Genomic DNA, 24,516 nt, shown 5'->3' with positions numbered 1-24,516 from the left:
AGCACGTTTCGTTTGTTATTCAATGCAACCATGGGACCGGTTGCTTCGGTTAGAACGTTGTAGTCTAGCTAATCCACTCTAGCCACCGCAAGCTAGCATGCACCGATCTTTCCACTAGCCTGAGAGGTATCCCAGCCCAGGTAGTCTGGATGCAAAATGTAAACAAAAACAATAAACAATTCGGGCCGAGCACATGCCGCAGGTACTCTGAATGCGAAATGTAAACAATAAACAAACCATTTCGACCGAGAAATTTTGCTTGCTGGGAATTCTGGGTGCCTAGTATTTTGCTCGAATAAATTGAAATTTTGGCCAGAGCACTTCGAGGTGATTTTAACCCACGATACTAGCGAGATCGATTTTGAATGTTTTTAAACGTTTAACCCTTGATGTTGGGGAGTTCGATTTTAAATGTTTTTGGGAATTTCTTTAATTAATTTGGGGAGTATAACTTTTGGATTTAAGACCCCTGAATGCATTTAAAGCAGATATTTACCTGGGAGTTCCATAGACTTCGTCTCCTCCTGAAACGTTCAGAACCATGAATACAAAAGACATGTTTACATTTTAAAAACCATAAATTTATTATCTTCTTAATGATTACAAAAAAATCATTCAGCAGTTTCCATTTTCTTTCTTAAATTCTTTAACTCCAATAAAATTTTATTCAATTATATATATTTTCATAGGTAATGTATAGTTAAAGTATGTATGTTTGCATATTCTCGATTTTCCTTTTTTTCTTTTAAGAATCTACGAAATAATGTAGTCGGCAAAGAAATGTCTTCCTGATTTTTGTTCTCTTTCTTCTGTTACTGTCTATTCCGGGCATACCACCAATCTCAGTTTCGAGCTAAACATACCTCTAGAGTGTAGAAGAAGAAAATTCTACTCTACATTATAGTCCTAATTCTTAAGCAATTTAAAAAATATTTTTATTTTTTTTTTCTTTCTCGTAAATCTCGGGGTCTCGAAACAGAATGGCAAGAGAACGAACATTTTTGGATGAATTACAGAGAAAAGAAGAGTTAAGAAGTGTAATCCACTGCGCTGGATATCGCAGGAAGAGAGAAGTAAATCATTATATGCTTAAATGTTAATTATAAAAGCAATGGGGCTCTACCTCTAGAACTCAAAGAGTACGATCAATAATAATTCACAACGTCTACTTTTAAAAAATATATATATATATATGTGTATAAAGATTATCTTTAAGGATATACTTTGTTAGCATTTTCCATCTATACTTTGTCTTCGAATGTATTTTCTTATTCTTAAATTTCCTTTCAAATTCTTTATCTGATTTTTGTCATTTTGCGTGGATATCAAATCAGTTCGTTTCAATGGAGATTATTTCAAATGAAAATGATAATCACAAGCACAGGATATTCTATCTGTAATCAAGGGGATCGTGGGCGGAGCGACTGCACGGACAGTAGGCTCTACTTTCTATGTATATACACACTTAGGCGAAGTGAATTGCATCTACCTTTTAACATATAAGCGCGGCTTCTTTGAGAAAGGAATCACAGTGAAAACAGTTTATATACTTTAAACTTGGAGAGTAGTGAAAGTAGCGCAGAAACAATTCAAATTCCCTGAAGTATATCTACTGTCTCCTTTCCTCCTTTTTTTTACTATCTCACGTACGATTAAACATAGAAAAAACTTTATAATACTAAATCTATAACAAACAAAAAAATAAATAAATTCAATTTTCTATAAAGATTCGAAACCATCTTTCCCATCTTCGAACCGCGGCTGTCCTCTGGTGTAGATGCGTTACACGGTTCCTATCGATATGAACGGAAGTGAAAGAAAGGCGTAACGAAAACAATACACGTCCTTATTATATCGGATAGATCACGACCGGAAGACCGAGGCGTGTTATAGAACAAATGGTGAGGGAAAAGGAGAAAATAGGCAATTCCAAACCGGATGGATGGTCGTCGTTCTGCATCCTTGGAACACTTACAAATTAGCTAGTTTTCCAGTGAATTTCTTTATTATTACAACAACAGATGAAGGTTTTGCAATGGAATTCAGATAACACAAACGCCATTTATATAAAATAATCGTTGTTGTGTATGTAAAGTGATGATTAGAAATAAAAATCAAACCTCAGAAGAAAAGTTTGTCTTTGCAATTATTGAAAAAAAAAACCTTAACAAAAAAAAAATCCGATAAAAAACCGACATTTCCCGGAAAAGAGAAAAAGCTTTTGCTTCGTGTTTTTCTTTCTCCTTAGTAGTTTCCTGTTTTTCCCCCCATTTTTTCCATGTAAAGATCTGTCTTGCAAACGTTTCTTTTTGTTCCTCTTTCAGATTACAATGATATTATTTTGCCGATATCTTTTATTTGTTAAAAAAAAAAAAATGACGTAAATTAGATAGCAGTATTTTTTGCATTGTTTTCAAACAATTATTAGATCTTTTAAAAACAAAATGGAACATAAACTGTCGCAAATATCATAATTATCCATGGTCTAAACAAAACCGAAATTCTTTGATTTAATAGCCAATAATAACTTATGTCTTAGGACTGCTTTGCTGGAATATAGTGGGATGTAGAGACGTGAGATGCATGTGTTCGCTGTTGGCAAATGTGTATCGTCAGCCGGTCGCATTGTAACTGATGGCATTGGTTGGAAACCCTCCTCCGATGCTGGTAGAGCCGGTGATCCTGTCCAGAAATAGACCTGCAAAAAAGAAAGTTATTGGTCAGTTTAAAATTTGAAATTCGAGGGGATCAGAAATATTTTCTCTGGCCGTAAATAGAAGTGGACATTACAAAGGGTAGAACTCTTTCTAGGGATATGCCTATGGGAGATATACAGAGTGCGTAGAGTATTTGGGGACATACATATATGTGGCTATAACTTACCGAAACCATTGTTTCTTTTTTTGTTCAAATCAGACATAGAGGGCTACAACTTAACCCAAGAAATGAAGGGACATCGCTAGAAATTCAAAAGACGCCGATTTAGAAATCTCTAATTTTCTTAAATGCGCCCATTTATTCGTTCATAAGATTTGGCGTGAAAAGGGAGATATCACGCAGTGCAGGAATTATAGAGGTATCACGTTGCTGAATACCTGAGTACAGTCAACTTATAATACCAGGTTATAGTTGCCTCTGCTTACTTACCCTATGATTCTTTGTGCTCTCCGCCAAAGGGCGAAGGGGTTATTGTATGCAGAATCAAGTGACCTTGAACTTTTAATATTTTGTGATGCGAATGCTCAGCATATTGCTTGAGGCATTTGCAAATGCAATCCTGAAGAGAAGCTATTTGATTTGATCACTTCAGCTGTTCCGATGACCGTGGACGTAAGGTGCGCCCCTACGTTCGTGGGGCCAAGAAGAAGTAAAGTAATTGACTTAACAATCTGCACTTCAAAGTTGCTAGAGTTGATTACACACTGGCGAGTGCTAGACGAGGTCTCATTATCAGATCACCGATACCTAGAATTCAATCTGACTATTGCGGGCGAACAGTCTGCAGTACAAAGACGGATTGGACAAAGTTCAATGAACTTCTTGGCAATAAAGTACAGTTCCCTAGGCTCCTTTGGCGCTGGAAGATGAATTGGAAACTCTGAACTGCACACTTTTAGAGTGCTATGAAGAGGCTTGTCCTATTTCCCGAGGCCAAAGCGGTAAAACGGTTCCTTGTTGGAACCGAGAACTGCAAAAACTCAGGAAATCAACCAGGCGACTTCTGAACCGTGCTTGCAAAAGTAATAAGAACGAAGACTGGTTAAATTTCAGGAACTCACAGCGTGAATATAAGAGTCTCGTTAGGTGTTCGAAACGAGAATCCTTTAGAGCGTACTGTGAGGAACTGGAAGGCGAAAGAGAGACTTCAAGGCTGTGCAGAGTCCTCAAAAGGGATGAGTCGGTCAAGTTCGACTCTCTTAGAAAACCCGACGGTACTTTCAGGAGCTCCAGACTGGATTCAGTACAGACCCTCCTGGAAGTACACCACCCGGGAAAACAGGTGAGAAAAGTGACAGAGGGAGAGTTGACGGTTTTTGCAACCCCTTCAACACACAAGTGCTGCAAGGAGAACTGGAACACTGCAGAACCGATTGTTACCCATGAAAAGGTGAGAGCTTCCATACTGTCCCTTGAACATTTCAAAGCACCTGGCATGGATGGCACCTATCCGGCAATGCTAAAGGAGGGTATGGAACATTTAGAGCGACCTCTAAGAAATATTTTTCGAGGATGTCTTGCTCTAGGCTACATGCCTTCCTCTTGGCAAAAGGTTAAGGTAGTCTTCATACCGAAACCTGGGAAAGATGACTATTCTAATCCAAAGAACTTCAGACAGATCAGCTTGACTTCATTCTTGCTGAAAGGTTTGGAGAGACTGGTGGAGCGTCACATTCGTGGAAACGCACTTAGAAAGACTTTTGCAAGTGAAGATCGACTCTTAAAGAGAATTAGGCTTAGAGATCGCTTCAAGACGACTGAGGACGTTAGAATTCGTTTTGTTGAACTTGGAGGAACAACAGTTTCTATAAGGACTGTACGACGAAGGCTCCAATGGGCTGGGATATGTGGACACCGGCCTGCTAAGAAACTGCGCTTAACCGTTCAAATGAAACGGAAACGCCTTGAGTGGGCTAAGGAGCACAAAAGCTGGACTGTTGATGATTAGAAGAATGTGACGAAACGAAGTTCTACATTTCTCGCCATGATGGAATGCAGTACGTGCGCAGAAGGACCGAAGAGCGTTATAGCGACGAGTATATTCTACGAGGTGGTACCGGAATACTTGTGGGTCTTCATTATCGTTTCAGGCATATTAATAGGTCTGAATTTGAAACCTTTGAATGTCTCTTGTATTCTGTTTTCACTGCCTAGAGAAGGGAATTTATATGTTCTGTCAGTTTATGCAGTGGGAAACGATCCAGGAGGAATTCCATTCTCTGTTTGAACAGGCTGCATAATTATTATATTATAGCTGCATACCTCGTGGCTAAACACCACAAACAATCCCAGAGGGGTGTTCCTCAAATCTTGGATAGAGCAACACCAAATAAAAATGCGAATTATATGGGTCGGAGAGTCCAACCTGGCCCAGGGCAAATTCCTATCTGGATTTGTGCATTGCTGATGTGCGCCTGAACTTTAATTTCAAGAATCCTCAACGGAAACTACAGACTCTTCCTTACGATAGCGACCATAGCGCTATTCTTATTGAAGTTCTGTTTGATGGCCTTCTGTCGATGGACAGTGCGTCCACAGGCTGAACTTTAAACAAACAGATTAGAAGAAATTCCAAGAGAGGTTTATTCGGGGATATCGAGAGGAATGCCCACCTCTTGATGGGGAAAACGATGGTACAATTGCGCCAGGGGACAAGAACTTGAGCAACGAGAAAATACTTCAGTATCTTCTCAAGCAGGAGAACTTCACGCTGGAAACAATTGAACAAGTCGTCCCTAAGATTAAACCTCGCAATAATATGGAAGGATATGAAACTGCAGCCATAAAACGGTTGAAAAAAGTGAAAAGCCTTCTGCTCACTCGCATCAACAAAATCTATCGGAGATATGGGGACTATCATCATCCCATATTGGTTGAGTTCAAATCACTTCTAAAGATCGAGCGGGATCTTATCCGTCAATATTACGTAAATGAAGTGAACTCCCAATGGCGGGAGAAGTTAAAGGGTATTTCACCAACCGATTCAGATTCCATGTTCACAAAGATAAATATGTTATTCCGGAAGAAGTCACGAGTAACTGTGCCGAGAAATAAAGTCGGTGGTAACAAGATACAACACCTTATTGACTCAGGTATAGACACCAATAGTGTAACTGCTGATGCGCAAGGCAATAACAACGTGATGGACCATGCTCTGAAACTCGAACTTATAGGGGAACACTTTGAATCGGTGTATCGGCCCGGGACGGACTTAGAACCAACGCGACTTTCGGAAATTGGAGAACGAGATGTCCACAATTTCAAATATAGCCTGAACGGCACCACAGTTCTCCAGTTTAACTCTGCATCGCAGGTTGATCTCATACCCAGTGATAATCTGCTTGATTACTTTGTCTCATGTGGGGAATTAACCACCATATTTAGAAGGATAAACAATAAGAGATCATCCGGTATGGATGGCATTCCCAACGTGATCCTCAGGCATTTACCAGACACTGCCATTCGTAATTATTGCATTTTGTTCAATAATTTATTAAACAATTCCTTCTTTCCAGGACAATGGAAGAAAGCCCAAGTGTCCCTGATTTTAAAGAGAGGGAAGGATTCATCCAGTCCTAAGAGTTGCAGCCCAATCAGTTTTCTGCCTAACATCAGCAAGGTGTTTGAGGTTTTGGTATTGAAAGCCTTGAACGGACATGTCAAGAAGGAATTATTGTCGAATGCGCAATTCGGATTTCGATCTGGACATTCGACAATACATGCAATAACGAAGGTAACGTCTGATATTTGCTGGCAGATTAACAATGGTGAGTGCGTAACCGCTTGCCTTATAGGCATGGAGAAGGCCTTTAATACCGTCTGGTTGGATGAACTGATTTTCAGGCTCCTGAAGAATGAGTTTCCCAGCCACCTCGTAGCGATGACGTGTAGCATGCTATATGGCAAGTGCTTTGTCATTATGGACGGAAATCTCACTACTAGTAGAGAATTTCATGTGAATAAATGGAATACAGCAAGGGAGAGTGACTGCGCCTACACTTTTCGCAGTATTTTCCGACTAATTACTAAACTCGTTTGAGTTTAATAAATCTCATAAAAGGTCGTTGATTGCCTTTGCTGACGATCTGATAGCTTACACGGCACACAAGAAGGTAACTGAGATGAAAGTTGAACTTCAGAAGATGTTTATTGATATTAAGTTCTGCACGAACAGTTGGCGGATGAAAATCAATGCGCAAAAGTGTGAAACGATTCTGTTTCGAAATTCCTTGGCGTACGCCAGTAAGAACTTGAAAAGGAATTGAAGAGATTTCCACATTGTCGCGGACGAGGATAGTTCTGATCGCATTCCTCATAAGAAGTGCGTTAGATACCTGGATGTGCGTCTTGACGAACGTCTCCAATTTAACGAACACGTTAAAGTCGCGCTAAAAAGCGCTCGCAAGGCATTCATGTCTCTTCGAAGACTCTTTTATCCTCCACATCTTAGCCGGAAGGTTAAGATTATTTGCTATCTTACTTTGGTTAGACCGGTGCTCACCTACGGGTGTCCTGTCTGGTTTAATGTGAGTGCTAGCCAGATGGAGAAAATAAGGACCTTTGAAAGGAAATGTCTGCGTATTTGCACGGGGCTTAATAGAACTGCTTCGTCAAACTATGAACACTATGTAACTAATGAAGGGATGTATGCAGCTGCTACTGTGCCAAGAGTTGACACAGTTATCGTGAGATTGATTCGGAATCATATAGTGCGATCTGTTTCGCGATAACCCTTGGGTTTCGCAGCCGTTCTACCCAAATGATGGGTATTATGAGAAAACTCTCACGCCAAGCTTCATTCCTCCCGAAGCATTCGTGTATCTTGACAGGAACGGTATAATTCTTGATTTTGCCGGTGATCCGGTTATGTATCATATACATAGGCGGGCCACGGACAAAAGGGTAGAATATCCCCCGAACTTGACTGTGGGGGCTCAGGAATTCGACTGGAAATACTCCAGAACGAGAACAATTGATACTAAGTAGGATGAAAAAAAGACATCTTGGTATCGGTGACTGCGGGATGCCGATTAGCGGCGACCGTGCTCAGTTCTGCCGCTTGTTTCTTGGTGGGGCATTGTAATTATATACATATTGAACGGGTGCTGCCTTTGTCTTCAGTTGTAACTTATATATACATATGTTATTATTCTTTACTGTTATTATTACTTTTTCTCCCTATGGATATTATGAAAAGTAAGACACTCATATGATTCCAGACAACAATATGGAAAGAATACTCCTAAACCAGTGATCCCCAACTTAGCACAAATTCCGGAGCAGTCGATTCAGACCTTCAGAACCAGACGGTAACGTTTAAGAAGGTGCCCGACTCTAAAGAATTGTTCTTCTTTTAAAGCCGGGCAATCATAAAGAAGTGACTGGAGTTCTCTCCCTTCTCCCGGCAAGTTCGACAAAAGTGATTGTAGAGTATGCCGAGTCTGGCAATATGGTCCCTTGTAGGTCAGTGCCCCGTACAAACCGCGTGTACGCGTTCGCACATTCTGGCCCAAAAGCTTTCATGATCAGATCTTGTCACAGGAGGCTCAGTCCTCGACTTAGCGGAGGTAGCGAGGCTTCGCTATTTGAACTCAGCAGTAGAGTAGATTTCAATCATCATAGTTGCCAGCGCAATAGCACACGTAGTTTTTTCAATCCCATTAAGCTTGTTTCTATTGTATTTCTTGCTCAGCATCGCCACCACACAATACCGTACGTTAGCATGGAACAAACTGCGACTATGCACATTCAGAGCACCATCCTCGGCTTAAGACCTCACTTCTTTACAAAAGTCTTGTAGGCGTAGAAGTTCTAAGTTTAGTCTCAAGTTTAACTTAGGATTTAGGATCACATCCAGATATTTCCAATATTCAATCTAAACACAGGAGAGATGGCGTCACGCTACTCACAACTCTGGTAAATTAGCTACTTCCATCTAAAACAGATTGGATTATCCCGGTCCCTGGATGTTATACAATGCATAACACATCCCCTTCCTATTCTGGTTAGAATCGCCTTGATCGCTTTGGTACTTACGTTTTTGATGGTTCTTCTATATCCAGGACGGAAACTGGGTATATTCCCTGTAGATTTTTTTTAGACTTTTTGGTTCTTGTGTGAAATTTAAATGAAAACAAGAAAGCCGATTTTTATAATTTTGTTATAAAAGATAAATATTAGGTTAAAAATATGGAAATGATAAGTGTATTTTCCACCATTTTTTTTCATGGAGTCACTGACTGAAACATTCACACAAATTTTTCAGATCCAACGCCAAAATTCGTCGGACTAATCCTCTATTCATTCAATTAATCGCTGTCTATTTTTAGGTTGGGGTTTCGTAAATATGTTACACTCTCCTTCAATCTGGACGACACATTTTCTACATAATTCAAATCAGGATCGTTGTAAAGCCAATCTGCCCAAATGTTCGCAAAGCGCTCGTAAATTATCGAAGCTGTATGTAATTATCAAGTATGCATCAGTCATCAAAATCGCCTCCTCTTTGTCCATAAATTGATAAGACTCTATTGAAACATTGCGTGAATTCTGGGAGTATATTTTGCCCTATAGTATTCTCCATTAACGGACGATTCCACCGCCTCGCCTCAATACTTGTTCATTGAGTCACATGGATGAGTTCAACCGTTCGGTCATTGTTCGTAAGTATGTTCCTGGCCTATGTTTGGATCTTTCTTTTCGAATTTCTACTTCTAATTCTACTAGTTTCAGATGTTCGCCATTTTTGTCGGCCGAAAATTTCAGTTCGGCACATCCTAGATTTATAGACTTTAGGTTTGTTGCAAAAATCGCGGTGTTTGTCTGAATGAGCAGTGTTATTTTCAATTGACATTATTTTATTGAAGAAATATCCCGTCTACATCCTTTTATACTCTTGGAGACAGTACCTGATTTCTGACACCTTAGATTCTATAGGGTTTTTTACCACTACATTCATTCAGGTAATTTTTGACCTAGGGATCGAGAATACCAGAAAAGCTGAGGTGGAAATTCATCCGACAAACTCGAACCGGCTGTATAGTTGTATGCAAGAACACCTATGAACTTCCAAACAGTCGACCCGTTGACATAAGGGATCCGAGTCCTACTGCGAACAAAAAATGCAGAAGGAAGGGAATTACTCAGATGTGGCCAAACTAAAAGAGGTATGATCTTGAAATCTTTCTTATGCATATTCTTTTAATTTTTTTTTATGAATGCACAACATCCAAACATTACTTGCTTCAATGCCATCGGGGAAGTAATCAAAGCGATTAGATGATTTCAAGGATGCAACTGTCATTGTCGATGATTTGTATTCCTCGTAATGATGGATGTAAGGAACGCATCCAATCCTATAGTGGTGAGCCGACATATGGGTGTTCAATTACTTCTAAGTGGAGCATGGCAAGTTCACCCTGACTACGCGACATTGTTTCCAATTCGATGGAATACGGTTTAGCTCTCTCCAGGTTTTCCCGGGTAGCCTACATTCTTTTACTGTCCCAATCGTCGACCACTATGGGATAGTGGATTCCATTGTATGGCCTAGTCAGCAATGCAGTTGTAGTCCTTTCTTGAAGCGTCATTTTTCCATTTCCACTTCCGCCTTCTAATTAACACTTGTACCGGTAACTGATCCGGCACAGCTTTTCTTTCGAAATTTTCTCAGACCATAGTGGAGCCTTGAGTGATAGCGGTGGTCACTTTCCATGTGCTGCCCCAATGTTACGGCAAAGAGAGAACACATTGGGGCGGAACAACCTCAGCGTTATGTTTTTGTCGAGGTATCGATGTTCTGGCCGTTAATGCAGATAGGAAGGAAGAATATTGTTTCCACATTTCAGACTACCTTCTGCTAATATTGAGGAAATAGTAAGGGATTCTGTCTTACTCTACGATACCCGGAAAGCTAGAGCGGCTAAGAGATTCATCCTTGGTTTGTATTTTTGAAACACCGCATATGATGGACTTTTGCTACTCGAGATGCCAGATGAATCATCTCAGACGAGTATGTGCAGCCTTCAATTTTATTCAATATTAATTTATTGTACCTTTACCCCACCGAGATAATGACCCATCTGTGAAGTGGGGATTGAGAATTCATTCATAGTACTTCGTGTTTGTCGTAAAAAGCGCCTCAAAAAATCTGTGGGGCTAGCAACCTGCTGATTTCGAATTATTATTTTGCCATGGACGCGTCATCTATGCTTCGGATAAGGACGGTCCTACTAGTAACGACAATTAACTATCGTATTAAGACACAAATTGGCTTTTGGTATGTGCATACGACGCTCGACAATGGTATCGAGCACCCCAAGAATATTCGCTTTCTACAACTTGAATGTATTTTCCGACATTACAGGACAGATACCCTGGAATTGAGTGAGGTTAGATGGTGGGACTCTGAAGAACACTCTTCTGCCTCTTGTGATACTGCCCTATCTTTCTCGGTAACACCTGGCGGAAGTAAGGATGAATCCAGTGTTGAATTAATACTCATGGTAAACGCAATAAGTGCCTTCGTTCCTTGGAAGCCGGTTTCGGACAGGATATTGACTCCGAGATTCCGGTGCAAAATCAGGTGCATTTCAATAATACAGTGTTACGCCTCAACGAAGACTTTCTACGAGAAATTCAACACAGTCCAAGAGATGCTTCCTCAAAATGAGTTTGTGATCATCGAGTTGAGTGATCTGAATGCCAAGGTGATGAGGAAACACTGCCTTGGCAACCGTAACGATACTGTAGTACCGGTCGACTGCGGGATAATGGAAGCAGATCAAAGGACATAGAAGTTTGAAGGCTCCATTGATCGTTTCGAATAATGGGAAACGTGGGACGCTTGGGTGTTTACAGCTCGCGAAGTCTTGAGAAGTTCAATGTAGTGCGCGCCGTGACAAAATAGAATTAATTATTGCGTTGGTCAGGGAAGTAAAAACTTCTGCAAATAGCAATGATTTCAAAATCCTATATCGCACCACAAATAAAACTCCTGTGGCGGACATTAACCGTCGACTCATCATTCACGATGACGAGAAGTCACCACCGTAACAAGCGGATACGGACTGCTCCCCCAAATAGAGAAAATATCGCAGCCATCAACATCAATCCAATCAAACGGAGTAAAGCCGCCGAGTTCAAAAGTCTCCTAGCGAAGTTATTTTTCGCTGTTACGTCCACTTATACGACAATCCTTGGATCTCTAAGGAATTTGAAGTCCAAGCCCGTCAGGATTGCATCTTGTCACTGATATTATTTCTTCTTGTTATCAGTGACGTTTTTTATCCTCTATTGTCCGGAGAACGTCGAAAGATTTCATAGACCATGCTACCATGCTCATAATACCTACTCACTTTCACCGATTCATGGACCTTGACCAAATAGGTCGGGATTTGGAAAGACAGGCAAGTAGAATCGGACTGAAGATACAGCCAAAACAAGGTTTTCAATCTGACGGGTCATCGCACTCTTCCTACCTGCATTAACAGGCAAAGAAGAACTTCTTCGGCGTACAGGCCTGTTATCCGTGAACATGTTGATCAAGAGGCGAAGTGGCAGTGGACGCTTATTAAGGAAGGGCGTCAAATCCATTGCTAGCTACGCTATGCATTGCAATCTACTATTCTTCCAATGTTTAATGCTTTTCGTCCAAAAATGTGGGAATCCCAAAGACTAGGAGAGATCGGCTTTGGGGAACTCTTCACTAGATTTCATATAATAAATGTGACCCTTAAAAGCTTATAAGGGGCTTCTCCCTACTTACCTTTGTTGTCCTGACCACTCTTTTGTGGAGTATAGAGCATCCTACATAGTCTGTCTTCAACAAGGCTACTTAATACTATATAAATGAAAAGTCTACAGAAATGGGACAGCACATTAGACGAATACAAACACCTATGATGACGGGACGGTAAGGACTCGCGACCGTCTTACCGTTTTTTAACGTTCTTCTCTATCCAGGAATATTTCACCTCAATCAGGGCTTGATTTCGCACAAATAAGGACGATAAATTCTATTGTATTTCACCGTATTCTACAGAATAATAACGAATTTTTTTAGTTGAAAATTCACAACTTCTCAAGTTTCTGCACGAAAATTCTTTCCTCTCTTCCAGAGTTGCTTCGAAAACACCAACAGTGATTAATAATACCGCGTAGTCCCGAAAATATCAGAAATCTGGTATTTTTTTAATTCATCTTCTTTCCCCACGGGAGACTGTCGAGTCGCCAGCAATCCCGCAGATTAAGCCTGCTTACACTAAATTCGAATAATAGTGAAGAACCAAACAATTTTTTTTTAATAGGTCAAGACTTCGGAATTTTCTAATCTGTCTTGGAGATGACTAGCTTAGTTGATCGTTCTTTTCGAATGCTTCTGCAGCATCAGGAATGATATCAAATTGAGTTACTCTTCACTAAATTCCTGCGATTAATTTTTCCAAGCCAAAATGTAGTTCTTCTGTCTTCCAAAATGTTCCTAAATCAGACGAGAATCGAGATAATGTATATCTCTCCCAAGATGCTACCAGGGAAGTCAGGAGTCGTCATAAATTGAGATAATGGGCCATGGTTAATGTGTTTTTTGCCCCTCAGGTTAATTAAAATATCCGACAAATTGGATTTTTGTTATCGAATTCTTTTCTCGATCGAGGTTTTTTGAGGCATTTATAATCGACAGCTTCTTTATCTTCTGTGACGTTTCAACGGAAGCATTCTGACCCTGCCCACCATGGAATCTACACACGGTTTTCAAGACTCTACATAACCTCTCACACCCAAAGTGAAGTTCGTCTCGCCAAACATGCATGCGTTAAATAATCTGCTTAAAAGGGTCTAATCGCCTCTGATGTCAGTGGGGTATTGGTTTCAATAAAACTTGCCGGGTAGGTATCATCATATCAGTGGCCGTTGCGAGGAGCCCAATTAGCGCTGTGGTGCACCGTTTTGATGCCACAAACTCCTACGGACATGACTGCTGTGATAAGAACAAGACGACAGAGTCCACCAGGCTCAGATTTTCAGAGCCAGACCGTAGCATTCACGAAGGAAAATAGTTCTTCCACCCAGCAGTTAGTAATTTCTCTGAGGTCTGTGTTCAGCGATGGACTGCCAAGAGCAGAGCCCCGCCTGACCAGTCCGTCAGTACGCTCATTCCCCTCTATGCTCCTATGAGCGGGAACCCAGAGGAATCACTCTCCTGCGGTGCGTCCCGCCCAGATTGCTCAGCGTATTTTTACACCGCCATATCAGCTCGGAGGATGTTACCGTTGAGTATCAGGCCTTCAGGGGGGCTGGAGGAAAAATTTCAAGAATCTCCCTTGACTAGACCCCCAGCACGAGCAGTCACATATAAAAAAGTCAATGGGTGTAAAAAAAAAGTAGCGTGTAGGGATCTATTGTTGCAGTAACAGGACATGATCTGTTGCGCCTGCTAGTGGACCATTTTCACAGACTTTATTCGTCGTCAGGACTGCGGTACTGATCCCTAGCCATTATCATCATCTAACTTACGATTCCTCCGAGCTTCTCTTTGCTGGTGAATTTCTTCAATAAGTTTTCTATAGGCAGAACATGATTTACATGTAGAAATGTAAAAAGTGAAGCCTATAGTGCTCGCGAACTTGATCACACGTCTCCGTGAGTTCGCGCACACAATCGTGAACGCTGTCCTCTTTGGTGGTGAAGTGCTTCTGCAAGCGAAAGTTGTTTCTCTCAACAGATTAAGTACGATGTGCAGCACTACATCAATACTCCCCAATTTTTTCAAAGGTGCGTCCACTACCACCCCAGAAGCTAGCTGTTGCGAAGAAAGAGTTTAACGATTTGATGAAACAGGGTATCTGCAGACCTTCGAATAGTTGTTGGTCCTCTCCACTTCATTTGGTCCCTAAGCTAAATGGCGGCCATGTGGAGATTATAGACGTCTGAATGCACAGACAGTTCCGATCGGTCCACTCATCCATGATTTTGCGCACTCACGAACTGCCGTATTTGTACGACCTTTTGACTTAAGCAATGCTGCACAGACTTTGCAGAGGTTCATCCACTCTGTTCTGCGAAACCTGAACTTTTGTTTCGTTTATATGGATGATGGTTTGGTCGCTTCTTCGTCCGAATCTGAGCACTTGGACCATCTCGAGTGCATTTTTCAACGTCTCCTTGAGGCCGGACTAGTCCTATATGTTGAAAAATGCAGATTCTTATAGCAGGCAACATTTCTCGGCCACTTAATAACCCCTGATACCCCTGACCAATCTGTCCCAGTCAAAGTTGAGGCGATTAAGAGCTTTCCTCCTACCAACCACGGTGAAGAATCTGCGGAGGTTCTTGGGCCAGTTAAACTTCTATCATTGTTTATTGCTGCTCATCACCAAGCGATCCTTAACGCCTACTTGTCTGGGCCCATGAGTTTGAGACAGCCAAACAACAGCTTGTTGTTGCAACGCCACTGGCATTTCCTCAACCAGATGCACCCCTAGCTTTATTCATCGATGCCTCAAATACAGCGATATTTGAACTTCTTTTCAAAGCAACTCAACCCAGCTCAACGTGCTATAGTTACGTTGAGCTGGGTTACGAACGTAAGCTACTCGTCGCGTACCTCACTATAAAACACTTCCGATTCTCCCTAGATGGCAGGCTGTTCACCGTGTTCATGGACCACAAGCCCCTTACTTTCGCGCCTAGACAAAAGCCCGACAAATTGTCCCCTTCCCAATTTCGGCACTTGAGTTTATCAGCAAGTTTATGTCTGATATCAAACATGTGTCTGGAAAACACAATGTTGTTGTAGGCGCTTTGTCTCGAATCTCGGAGGTCACAGTTCCCACCGCGGTCGATTATACAGCAATCGCCGAAGCACAAAAAGATGACGGAGGGCTTTACCATCTGAAGGTAAGCTCCAATTACAGTTTCAGGGAGTTTCCTATTTTCAATCAAACTCTTATTTACTCAGGTAAGGGACGCAGGCCATTGATTTCGCCCGATTTTCATAAGGAAGTATTTCACGGAATACATGATTTTGCGCACCCAGGCATCGGTTAGTCACTGGGAAATACTTCTGGCCGTCCATGAACAAGGACTCTTAGGCCAGAAAGTGCACCGCGTGCCAGAAGTGGGAGGTCAACAAGTAGTACTAAAGGTAGGTAGTAGTTAGTAGGCGTATTCCCTAGGTCGACCAAGCGCTTCCATATAATCGGCCCTTTGCGAAATTCGCACGGATTCAAGTATTCGGTTTACGCGGTGGCCTGAGGCAATACCTCCGACGGACATTACGGGGCAACCATGTGCCGAGGCCCTCTATCGAGAGTGAATTCCTCGCTTTGGTGTACCAGAAGTAATCATCACAAGCCAGAGAATGCAATTCGAGTCTACTCTTTTCGCGGAGTTAGGGAAGCTCCTTGGCTTCACAGCGCAATGGTATGCTGGGAACTTTAGCATCGAATGCTGAACGCCACCTTAATGGCTCGCGATTATCTGACGTGGTCACGGTCCTTGTCATTGCTCCTCCGCACAGCCCACTGAGAAGAGTTCACGGTCAACCCCGGGTTGTACGGAGAAAATCTGTGCTTCCCCGCCGACCCTATACTCGACATCAGAACGGGGTTAAGTCCCAAACACAACAGCGCAGCGACTGTGTGCGTTTAGAGTGAGATAACTCTCAAATGAAGTTCATTACACGGATTGTATGGGGCAATATACAAACAGTCCGATGCGCAATACGGAACGGAAAAAAGTTCGGAAAAAATTGTACTTTTGCGATGCGTGAGTGAGAGTTTGTTGCGTCATTTGCAATATAGCGGTGCTTCCCGTTTTCGACAGTTATTTTTGAGTGTAATTAATTTGAATGAATTCGTTTTGAGATCTGCGGAAGGCACTATTTGCGTTGCAAGTGCTAATTATTAATGTCAGTTTCATTGATTCTGTAGCTTTCATTCATAAAAAAATAAATTTAAGGCGGAGGTATGTACACTCTTAGTGGCATTTAATTGTACGAATTTCATAACATAAAATATAAGCAGATGCATATTTGAAGATTATGTCCAATTCCGCGATTTTGTGCGCAGACAATCATACAATGAAATGCCAATAAGAGGGCAGATACCTCCGGCTTAAATTCAATTTTTATGATTGGAAGCGACGGGATTAATGTCAGTGACATTAATAATTACCACTTGCAACGCAAATAGTGCTTTCCGAAGTTCTCAAAACGAATTCAATCAAATTAATTACATTCCAAAGTAGCGGCCGAAAACGAAAAGTGCTGTCAAATTGCAAATAAGGTAATCTGTCATCAGAAGGAACCCTGCCGACGTGGAGCGAACTTTGCCGGACTGAAATCTTGATTGTACGTTGAAGCTTTGTGCGGTCCACAACTTCTCTCATCCGTAATTGTGTTTCCCGCTTTAAGCGACTCGGGCATGCTGCGTCTGCTCACAGATGCAATTTCGAAGCTGTGACCGACCCCACCTTCCCGACACGCGACAACGGAGTCAAGACCCCCATGGACCTTGAGACGTGTTCACAGGTCGGGTGAACGCTACTTGGTGGCCGCCGCAACCACCATACGAGGCGGGCCCCTTTAGAATTTTGGAGCGAGGCGAGCACTTGTTCAAGCTCGACTTTCGAGACGGGCCCCTCGACAGAGTTCCAAAATCGCCAGTACCTCGGCTTGGAATATACTGACGAAACCTGGGAGATTGTACAATTCGGATACACTGTGTGTAACAGAGAAAACTCCCGCATCGACTCCACAAAATAAATTGTTACAAAATACATTGCTCTACATTGAAAGCTACAGAAGATACCATTTTAGGCACAACAGTCGCTAATGGGCCAACATAGAGCGAAATAACGTGGTAGACGCCAGAGAAATTCAACTCCCTTATAAATTCATAACAAAAAGCCAGAAAACTTACCAAATCTTGCCGTTCAACATTGCTCATTTTCTCTACAATACTCCATAGCCATCGTTTGAATTTCACCAATTTATCAGATTGTTCATTCGACTCGTCATTGAACGTTGTATATGAAATGAGCGTAGCTACATTTATATCACCCACACCATTTAATAGTAATCTCAGATCTTCAGCTGTTAATGAATCCAATGCACCATCGGGTAGAACATCAAACACGCCCTCTCTTAGCGCCTGCAAATGAAGACAACATCAAGAGAATGTTAAAAATCATCATAATGTTCGGGATTTGGTATTATCTTACCTCTAAAGCCTTTTCCTGAGTCTTAATCATACGATATTCGGCATATTTACGAACGTAATCATAAATATTATTTTCATTAACTTGTATATCACGACCACCGGGTACCAATTCAACTGTACCACCACCTTCTTCTCGACAAAGATCAATACTAGAATTGGAGAAAAGGGAAATTAGTTTATACGAAATGCAGTAAGTGCTGGGGGAAAAAGTAAGTCTTCATGGAATCTTGTCGTGAACTCTTATTAGGAGTTGACAAACGGCGTTAACTACATTCCATCCGTACTATGCTTCCTTGAAGACTAAAATGTTAGAAGAATTTTCGTCTCTACTTACACGAACGACAGTTCTAACTTCGATAACATATCAGCTCCCTTCTCTGACTGTGAATCATGTGCTAATTTTCTCAATGACTCGTAAACAGTCGGATCAAAGAATGCTAAATCGTGGAAGCGAATTTGTCGTCCCAAAATATATTTCAGTACGTGCCGTTGTAAGAAAAGCGGGAATAGTTCATTTTGTAACAAGCAAAGGCCGATTAACCTGTAAAGGGACGAAAAACGGGAAGATTAACTTTAGAATGAGGTCTGAGAGTTTGAAATATATGAGCAGATTATTGGTCTGGTATCCTGAAATTCGTAAGCAACATATAGGGATCTGCTGACACTCACCTTCCAATATTTCTAAATGCATTAATACGTTCAAATGAGCCATAACCTTGCCGTGGACTGTAGAATCCTTGTTTTCCCGGTGAATAGAAAAGTGGTGCATTATCTTCCAATTGACAATGTTCGAGCAAGACAACTGGATTCATTTTTTTCGAACCATTTGAGCCTGAACCGGAATTTTCTACAGCAAAAATAAAACGAGACAAATTTACGTAGTTATTCGAATTCCAAGGGTCCAAATTACTCAATTTACCTATTTCTAATTTCTGTTTATAGACAATTACATCTATGGCTTCATAAACTTTACGACGTAATGTGTCCTCTGACGCTAATATTATTAATAGTTGTGCTGGCGACAATTCGAGGAGCATGCCGGTTATTTTGGATGCATGTAGTGAGTTCAGTGCATGCACCTGTAACAGAGAAAAATAGGTTTTTCCGTATTCTTTCAAAACATTTTCACGAATCCTGCTTACCTTTGTATACAAACGTTCTCCTAATTGCTGCAAATGTATCGACAGATGATCGTTGAGAGTTGGATTAATTGGTCCGCCGTCGGGAGATGTGTTTGGCATGAATGGTCTTGCGTCGTAATTCAGAGGTTTCCTGCTATGCGATCGCCACACAATTTTGCTACCAGTCCCTCTTCGTGACGACAGCGAACCGGATTCCTGTCCACTGGCTGATCCACGATTCCTTAATATGCTAGAAAACGACCCACCGTATTTACTAGAACCCACTTGGGCTGCCTCTAAATTCGGTAATTTCTCATTGGCCAGAAGAGCCTCAGCTACTGACGTGTAGAAACTTCGCGCCACTCCTGAACCTTCCCCAGGTTCATCTTTAAATGTGACTTTTACACGATTAAACGTCAGCGGCGGCTGCACTCGTCTGTTTTGATTGCCAAATTGTGTGTTCAGCTCCTTGAATGTTTGAATCAAAAGGCTTGTGCGATTTCGTTCTATTTTCGAAAGGTTCAAATCCCGTTGCTGTCCGTTGCGTAGTTTCTCCATGTGTCGACGGAACCGTGATTCTTTCACGGGAAATCCCCGCAGCTCGGATATAATGGAGCCTGGTTCGAGACCGACATCTTCCATGAATACCCGACCGAATAGATCGAGTGATAATCGCCAGCGGCCAAGAAGCAGATCCCACGATGGAGATTGAGTCACGGTCGTATTCGGGCGGAATAGATTGCCACGCGATGGGAGTATTGGAGGCGGAGCAGAAGGTGTTGTTTCAACGGTGACGTGAGCTGATATTTCTTGTGTTTCCATCATTTCGGGAGGTTGTAAAGCTTCAACGGTTATGGAGCATGGCTGGAATGAAACAGCGAATTCTGTTAGGAATTGGATGGAAAGTTTGTCTAAAAAGGAAGAGTTTTCATCAAGAAAAAGACGACGTTTAAAACCATGTATCCATCATATCTTCAACAAAAAAGCTCCCTAGAAGACAGCTAAAACTAACAGAAAACAATATTTAACTCAATATCTGCCCCGTATCTGTCCTCGGACACAGCTCAAGCGTTCGAAGTCATCAGAAGGCAATCAAATCGTTAATCTTCGGACAAATAGTGTAGACTTAATAAAATTTCGACTTAAAATCTAGTATCGCAATGTCCGGTCATCACCTTCTCATAAACTGAATAAAACTTGTACTCACCGACGGGCCCGCACGTACAATAACACTTTTTGATGGTGAGCCAGAACTATTTCCATCCGTCGTCATATTTGCATTGTTCCCCATCGAATTTGAATTTTCATTAACAGTCGAGGAGGAAGACGACGTACCACCAGCGGACATGGGCGCCGTTGTGACATTTACATCACTTCCACCGCCACCACCACTCTGACTATTGTTAGAACCATCGAATACTGAGAATGACTGTGGTAACAGAGAAATTGGCATTTCAGTCGTGACACATTCAGATAGAGAATTTTTATTATTCTTTGCTAGAACGGCGGCCGTTACCGATTCTATTGCAGCTGCCACCTTGCGCGGTGTCACTATAATCTGGGGTCGTACAGTCTTATCGGTTGCCGATGTGGATGCATCTTGATTCATTGTTGATGGTTTAGAGGGACTGCGTCTGCTATTGACCCTTAATTTATGACTAAGCATTATTTTCTCGAGAGCATCATCACTGTCGTCTGAGTCCACATCCATTTCAATGGGTTGTTGTTTTGCGTCATCTACTCGTGAGAGATTTTGCGTTGTTATGGACAAATCTTGTGGACCTGGAGAACAATTTAGAGAGTTTATTAGATCGAAGTTCTTGGAGGAAGACTCACCTTCTGGTTTAGATTTTGATTCGTCCTCATATTGATCAAAGTAATTTTTCTTTTTTAGTTGCACGTAAAGATTACCTAAATTTTGTTCAACGGGCTTCGATGGCCCAGCAGCAGCTAAGTCTTCTTTTTTTATGTCGGTGGCTTGCATGTCCATTTTTTCTTCATTCAATGACTTTCTGGTTTCCTCCATTTGTTCCTGGTCCATTGGGACGTCCGATGTATTGTTGGAACTTTCAGCGGTGATTTCTGTCTGATATTGGCTGTTTGTTGAAGCATCATAGGCGCGACTGTGGGCTGTGAGATGTTCATAGCTTGGTGATAAACCCAGACGGGTAGGAGGGACTTCTAAAGGAGAATTCACTCCAGGTGGATCGGCACCGTTTGTTGGTATCGTAACCGGTAATTGCAAGTTTGAAAACAGCTCCTCACGCTTGGCATTCGGCTGCAGAAGATGTGGTTTATCAGCTAATGGTAGGGCAACCTCCAATGGAACCGCGAACGGATCCGGAGCTGGACACCCTAGACAAAGAGTGGATTCAGATCTTTGGAAAAAGCTATGCCTTTTGCCTAGGGACGAGCCATTTAGGACGTCGTCTTCCATTAAATCTGAGTCAATGGCCAATGGATTGCTGGTATCATCTTCAATATCTTCATTCTCATTTTCATCGGCATCAGCCCATATTGCAGTGTCTGTCTTTTCGCCGTCTGAAGTGTCGTTCCTCATGTAATAAATCATACCGTCAAGCACATAGGCTATGTGACGAAGCGCTGTCACATCCAATACTGGCAAGGAGTCACGATGCTCTGAGGTGTGCGCTCTCATCAGAGACAAACAATAGGTGAAAAATTCGCGCCGTGATGCTTGGGTGTATGCCGAGCCTAAAAAGAAACCGAAAAAATTCAAAACGTATTTTCGCAAGTCCTAAAATGTACACGTTTTATGTTTGTATAGAAAAAATAATTCTCATATCTGATCCTCTTTCGTTTGCTTTATAACTGCCAAATCCCGTGAAAATCTTTTTTTTTTTTTTTTGTTAAATTCGGTAAGTCAAATTTTTGAAGTACAAAGTCTCAATATGTCAATTTTTTGCCGTTTCTTTGCGACTATCTCATTTTGGTTCAGGATGGTCTTCGTAGTGTTTTATTTTTCCTATTTTCTATTTGCAAAGTTTTAAGTTGTTAAGATCAAGACCTACCATCGCGATCATAATTTCTTTGATTATCTGAACTTGAAAATCCAACAATACGTGTTGTTGTTGTATTGGAACCCGAAGCACTTTGGGAACTATCACCTTGGCTTCGGTTCCTTGGTTGTCCTCCTCCGGACCCTATAATGGGATGATATACATAGTTGACGTTATCACAATATTTTTTTGAGACGCAGTAAAGTTTAACCCTAGAGATTATCATAGGAGATGTTGATATTTGTTTAACACACGTGGATGTACTGGTTTAATCTAAATTGAAATGTGTAAAATGGTTTAAGACTAGTTTAAAACTGATGAATTGTGCTCAGTGAGGCTATTACACTTTATGGACTATGAAGTGTTTCTGTTTTGAATGACACAATTGGGCAAGCAATTTGTTTGGCAGGTGTGTCATTAGTTTCAAATCGACATTTGGTCTGTGTTCAATCATTTATATATGATATGTGAGCGCCACCTTAATAGCGCGATAATCGAGTTGGTTGAGGCGTCAGTTTCGTGATTTCGCCGTCGAATTCCTAGTCGTGGATTTTTTTGATTTCCATAGGGGGATAAATGATGATACTGTGGTGTACTAAAGGCCAGAATGGTGGAACTGCAACTACTCCCCCCGTCTGACATCTGCAAATATCTTAAACGACGGCTTTTTTAATAATAATCATTGGCGCGACAATCCAATTGAATCTCGGCTTCACACTTCATTCAAGGCCGTAACAGTGCGCTAGGAGGCAATATGGTCAGCAGTCAGTGGAGCCAAACCATGGTGAACTAAAATAGCATGCCCTCATCAACCGAAATATGAGAAAGTACTTAAGACACAGAAGTGAGCACCAAATTCGAATCAAGGCGTATAGTGTGGGCGGTCATCAAGAAACTAAGAGCACAAATAATCTGCCCGAAACTTTTAAAAAAAAGTCCCCATTCCACCCTATATAGCAAACAGCAGACTACCATCAACATCACTCGAATCCTTTATGAAAAACATCTTCTGAAAAATTAGCGATAGTAGTGTCAGGCTTAGAAGGCATTCTTAAAACGACCAAGATTGTCGAAAATGGAGATTGACCCTCAGAAAATAAATAAAGCTTCCGGCGGGCGCGATCTACGATATTATATGAGAGCAGCACATGGAAAGTGACCGCCATTGCTGCTCGAAAATTCCAATTCCCGAGACAATCTCGAATGAAAAACTGCATCAGAATGGTCGACGATGGAGATGGAGAGTATTCTAAAGGGATCAATATTATCGTAAATGGCAACGCCAAGACTTGAGATTAAAATGAGAAATGCTGGCTAGAATACTTTTGATTCCGCCGGGTGGATGTAGATTAAAGACGGACACAGGGTAGAATTGGCGCACCGGGATACTTGAGCAAACTCGTAGATAAATACCTTTCAGAAAGGATCCTGCACTAACACGCACGATACACCTGTGAAGTGTGTGGCTATTGCCGGAGTATCAATGGCCTGTCCTGGAGCTCTTGTGGAAAGTGATGTGTACTACTCCTCCCGAAAAGGTCATTATAATGGGCTTCATCGATGATTTGGCAATTGTTGAAGATGCGAAGGATCCCGAGGACGTTGAACGCAAACACAAATCGCCAACATAGGAAAGGATGGCTACGAGAATCGGATTGGATTTTTTGTGGGAGAAACGAAGGAAGTGATCATGACAGCCAAATGAAAAAAAGAAGAACAAAATCAACATTTGAATGTAATCACATCGGGCCCGAATGCCAAATATCTAAACGTTATGATCCATGCGAAGCAGATGTTAACAAGACATCTAGTTCAGACCAAATGGCGCCAGTTATGAGGGGAGACATTAGTCATGAAAACAAACCGCAAGAAATTGAACTCACTGAACAAGCTGAGCGACAAAAGGACCGGTGGACCTACAAGTTCATTCCCTGTATAAAGTAATGAATTAAAAGGCAACATGGGGAGATGAATTACCACCTGACCCAATTCCTTACGAGCATGGCGAATGCCATGGTCACTTGATAGTTGTGCACTGTCCTATACAGCAGTACAACAGTCAAAGTTCTACCGGGACGGAGTAACAACCCTGTCGGCCAAATCAACACCAAATGGCGAAGGAAAACTTCCATGTGGTGCTACCAGGAAACACTATTCGCATTGACTTGCTGGTCGTGATGCAGGGAGTCATCTGAAGTGGCTTCGGCCACGAAGCCTCACCAGAAATTACCCGACCATATAAACTAGGATAGCCCTCTGACTTCATATGTCTCAAGAATATTCCTGTGGGATGTTTTCTCAGCCCGGTTCAGCCCCCTTGTGCAAATTTCATGGAGGTTGTGATTACGTCCGCATCACGGACAGAGCCCTTCTGGGCTCAAACGCGGAATTACGCTGTACAACTCGGAGGCACTACCGCTTAATTCAGTAGTCTGA

The 24,516-nt window shown here is 41.7% G+C and overlaps 1 protein-coding gene across 8 annotated transcripts in view; it reads right to left on the bottom strand.

Annotated features, from left to right (window-relative positions):
- Window positions 1–559: 559 nt before the first annotated feature.
- Window positions 560–24,516, bottom strand: part of LOC119659324 (E3 ubiquitin-protein ligase hyd) — a 52,238-nt gene continuing 28,281 nt past the window's right edge. For 4 of the 8 annotated variants that reach the window (XM_038067351.1, XM_038067354.1, XM_038067352.1 and 1 more), the window contains exons 14-22: window positions 22,093–22,224; window positions 20,897–21,775; window positions 20,268–20,842; window positions 19,082–19,924; window positions 18,609–19,018; window positions 18,274–18,480; window positions 17,941–18,088; window positions 17,640–17,870; window positions 560–2,698 (exon numbers count right to left, since the gene is read on the bottom strand). In XM_038067351.1, coding sequence (XP_037923279.1) covers window positions 2,486–2,698; window positions 17,640–17,870; window positions 17,941–18,088; window positions 18,274–18,480; window positions 18,609–19,018; window positions 19,082–19,924; window positions 20,268–20,842; window positions 20,897–21,775; window positions 22,093–22,224 — 3,638 coding nt within the window. In that variant the 3' untranslated portion in view covers window positions 560–2,485. The remainder of the gene's footprint in view (window positions 2,699–17,639; window positions 17,871–17,940; window positions 18,089–18,273; window positions 18,481–18,608; window positions 19,019–19,081; window positions 19,925–20,267; window positions 20,843–20,896; window positions 21,776–22,092; window positions 22,225–24,516) is intronic. The other 4 variants (XM_038067355.1, XM_038067357.1, XM_038067356.1 and 1 more) reach the window with 4 other exon arrangements.

Source organism: Hermetia illucens, chromosome 6, assembly GCF_905115235.1.
Source record: "Hermetia illucens chromosome 6, iHerIll2.2.curated.20191125, whole genome shotgun sequence".
Taxonomy (NCBI): Eukaryota; Metazoa; Arthropoda; class Insecta; order Diptera; family Stratiomyidae; genus Hermetia; species Hermetia illucens.
Note: the sequence above shows the minus strand (reverse complement) of the source record. Positions and strands in the feature narration are given on the sequence as shown.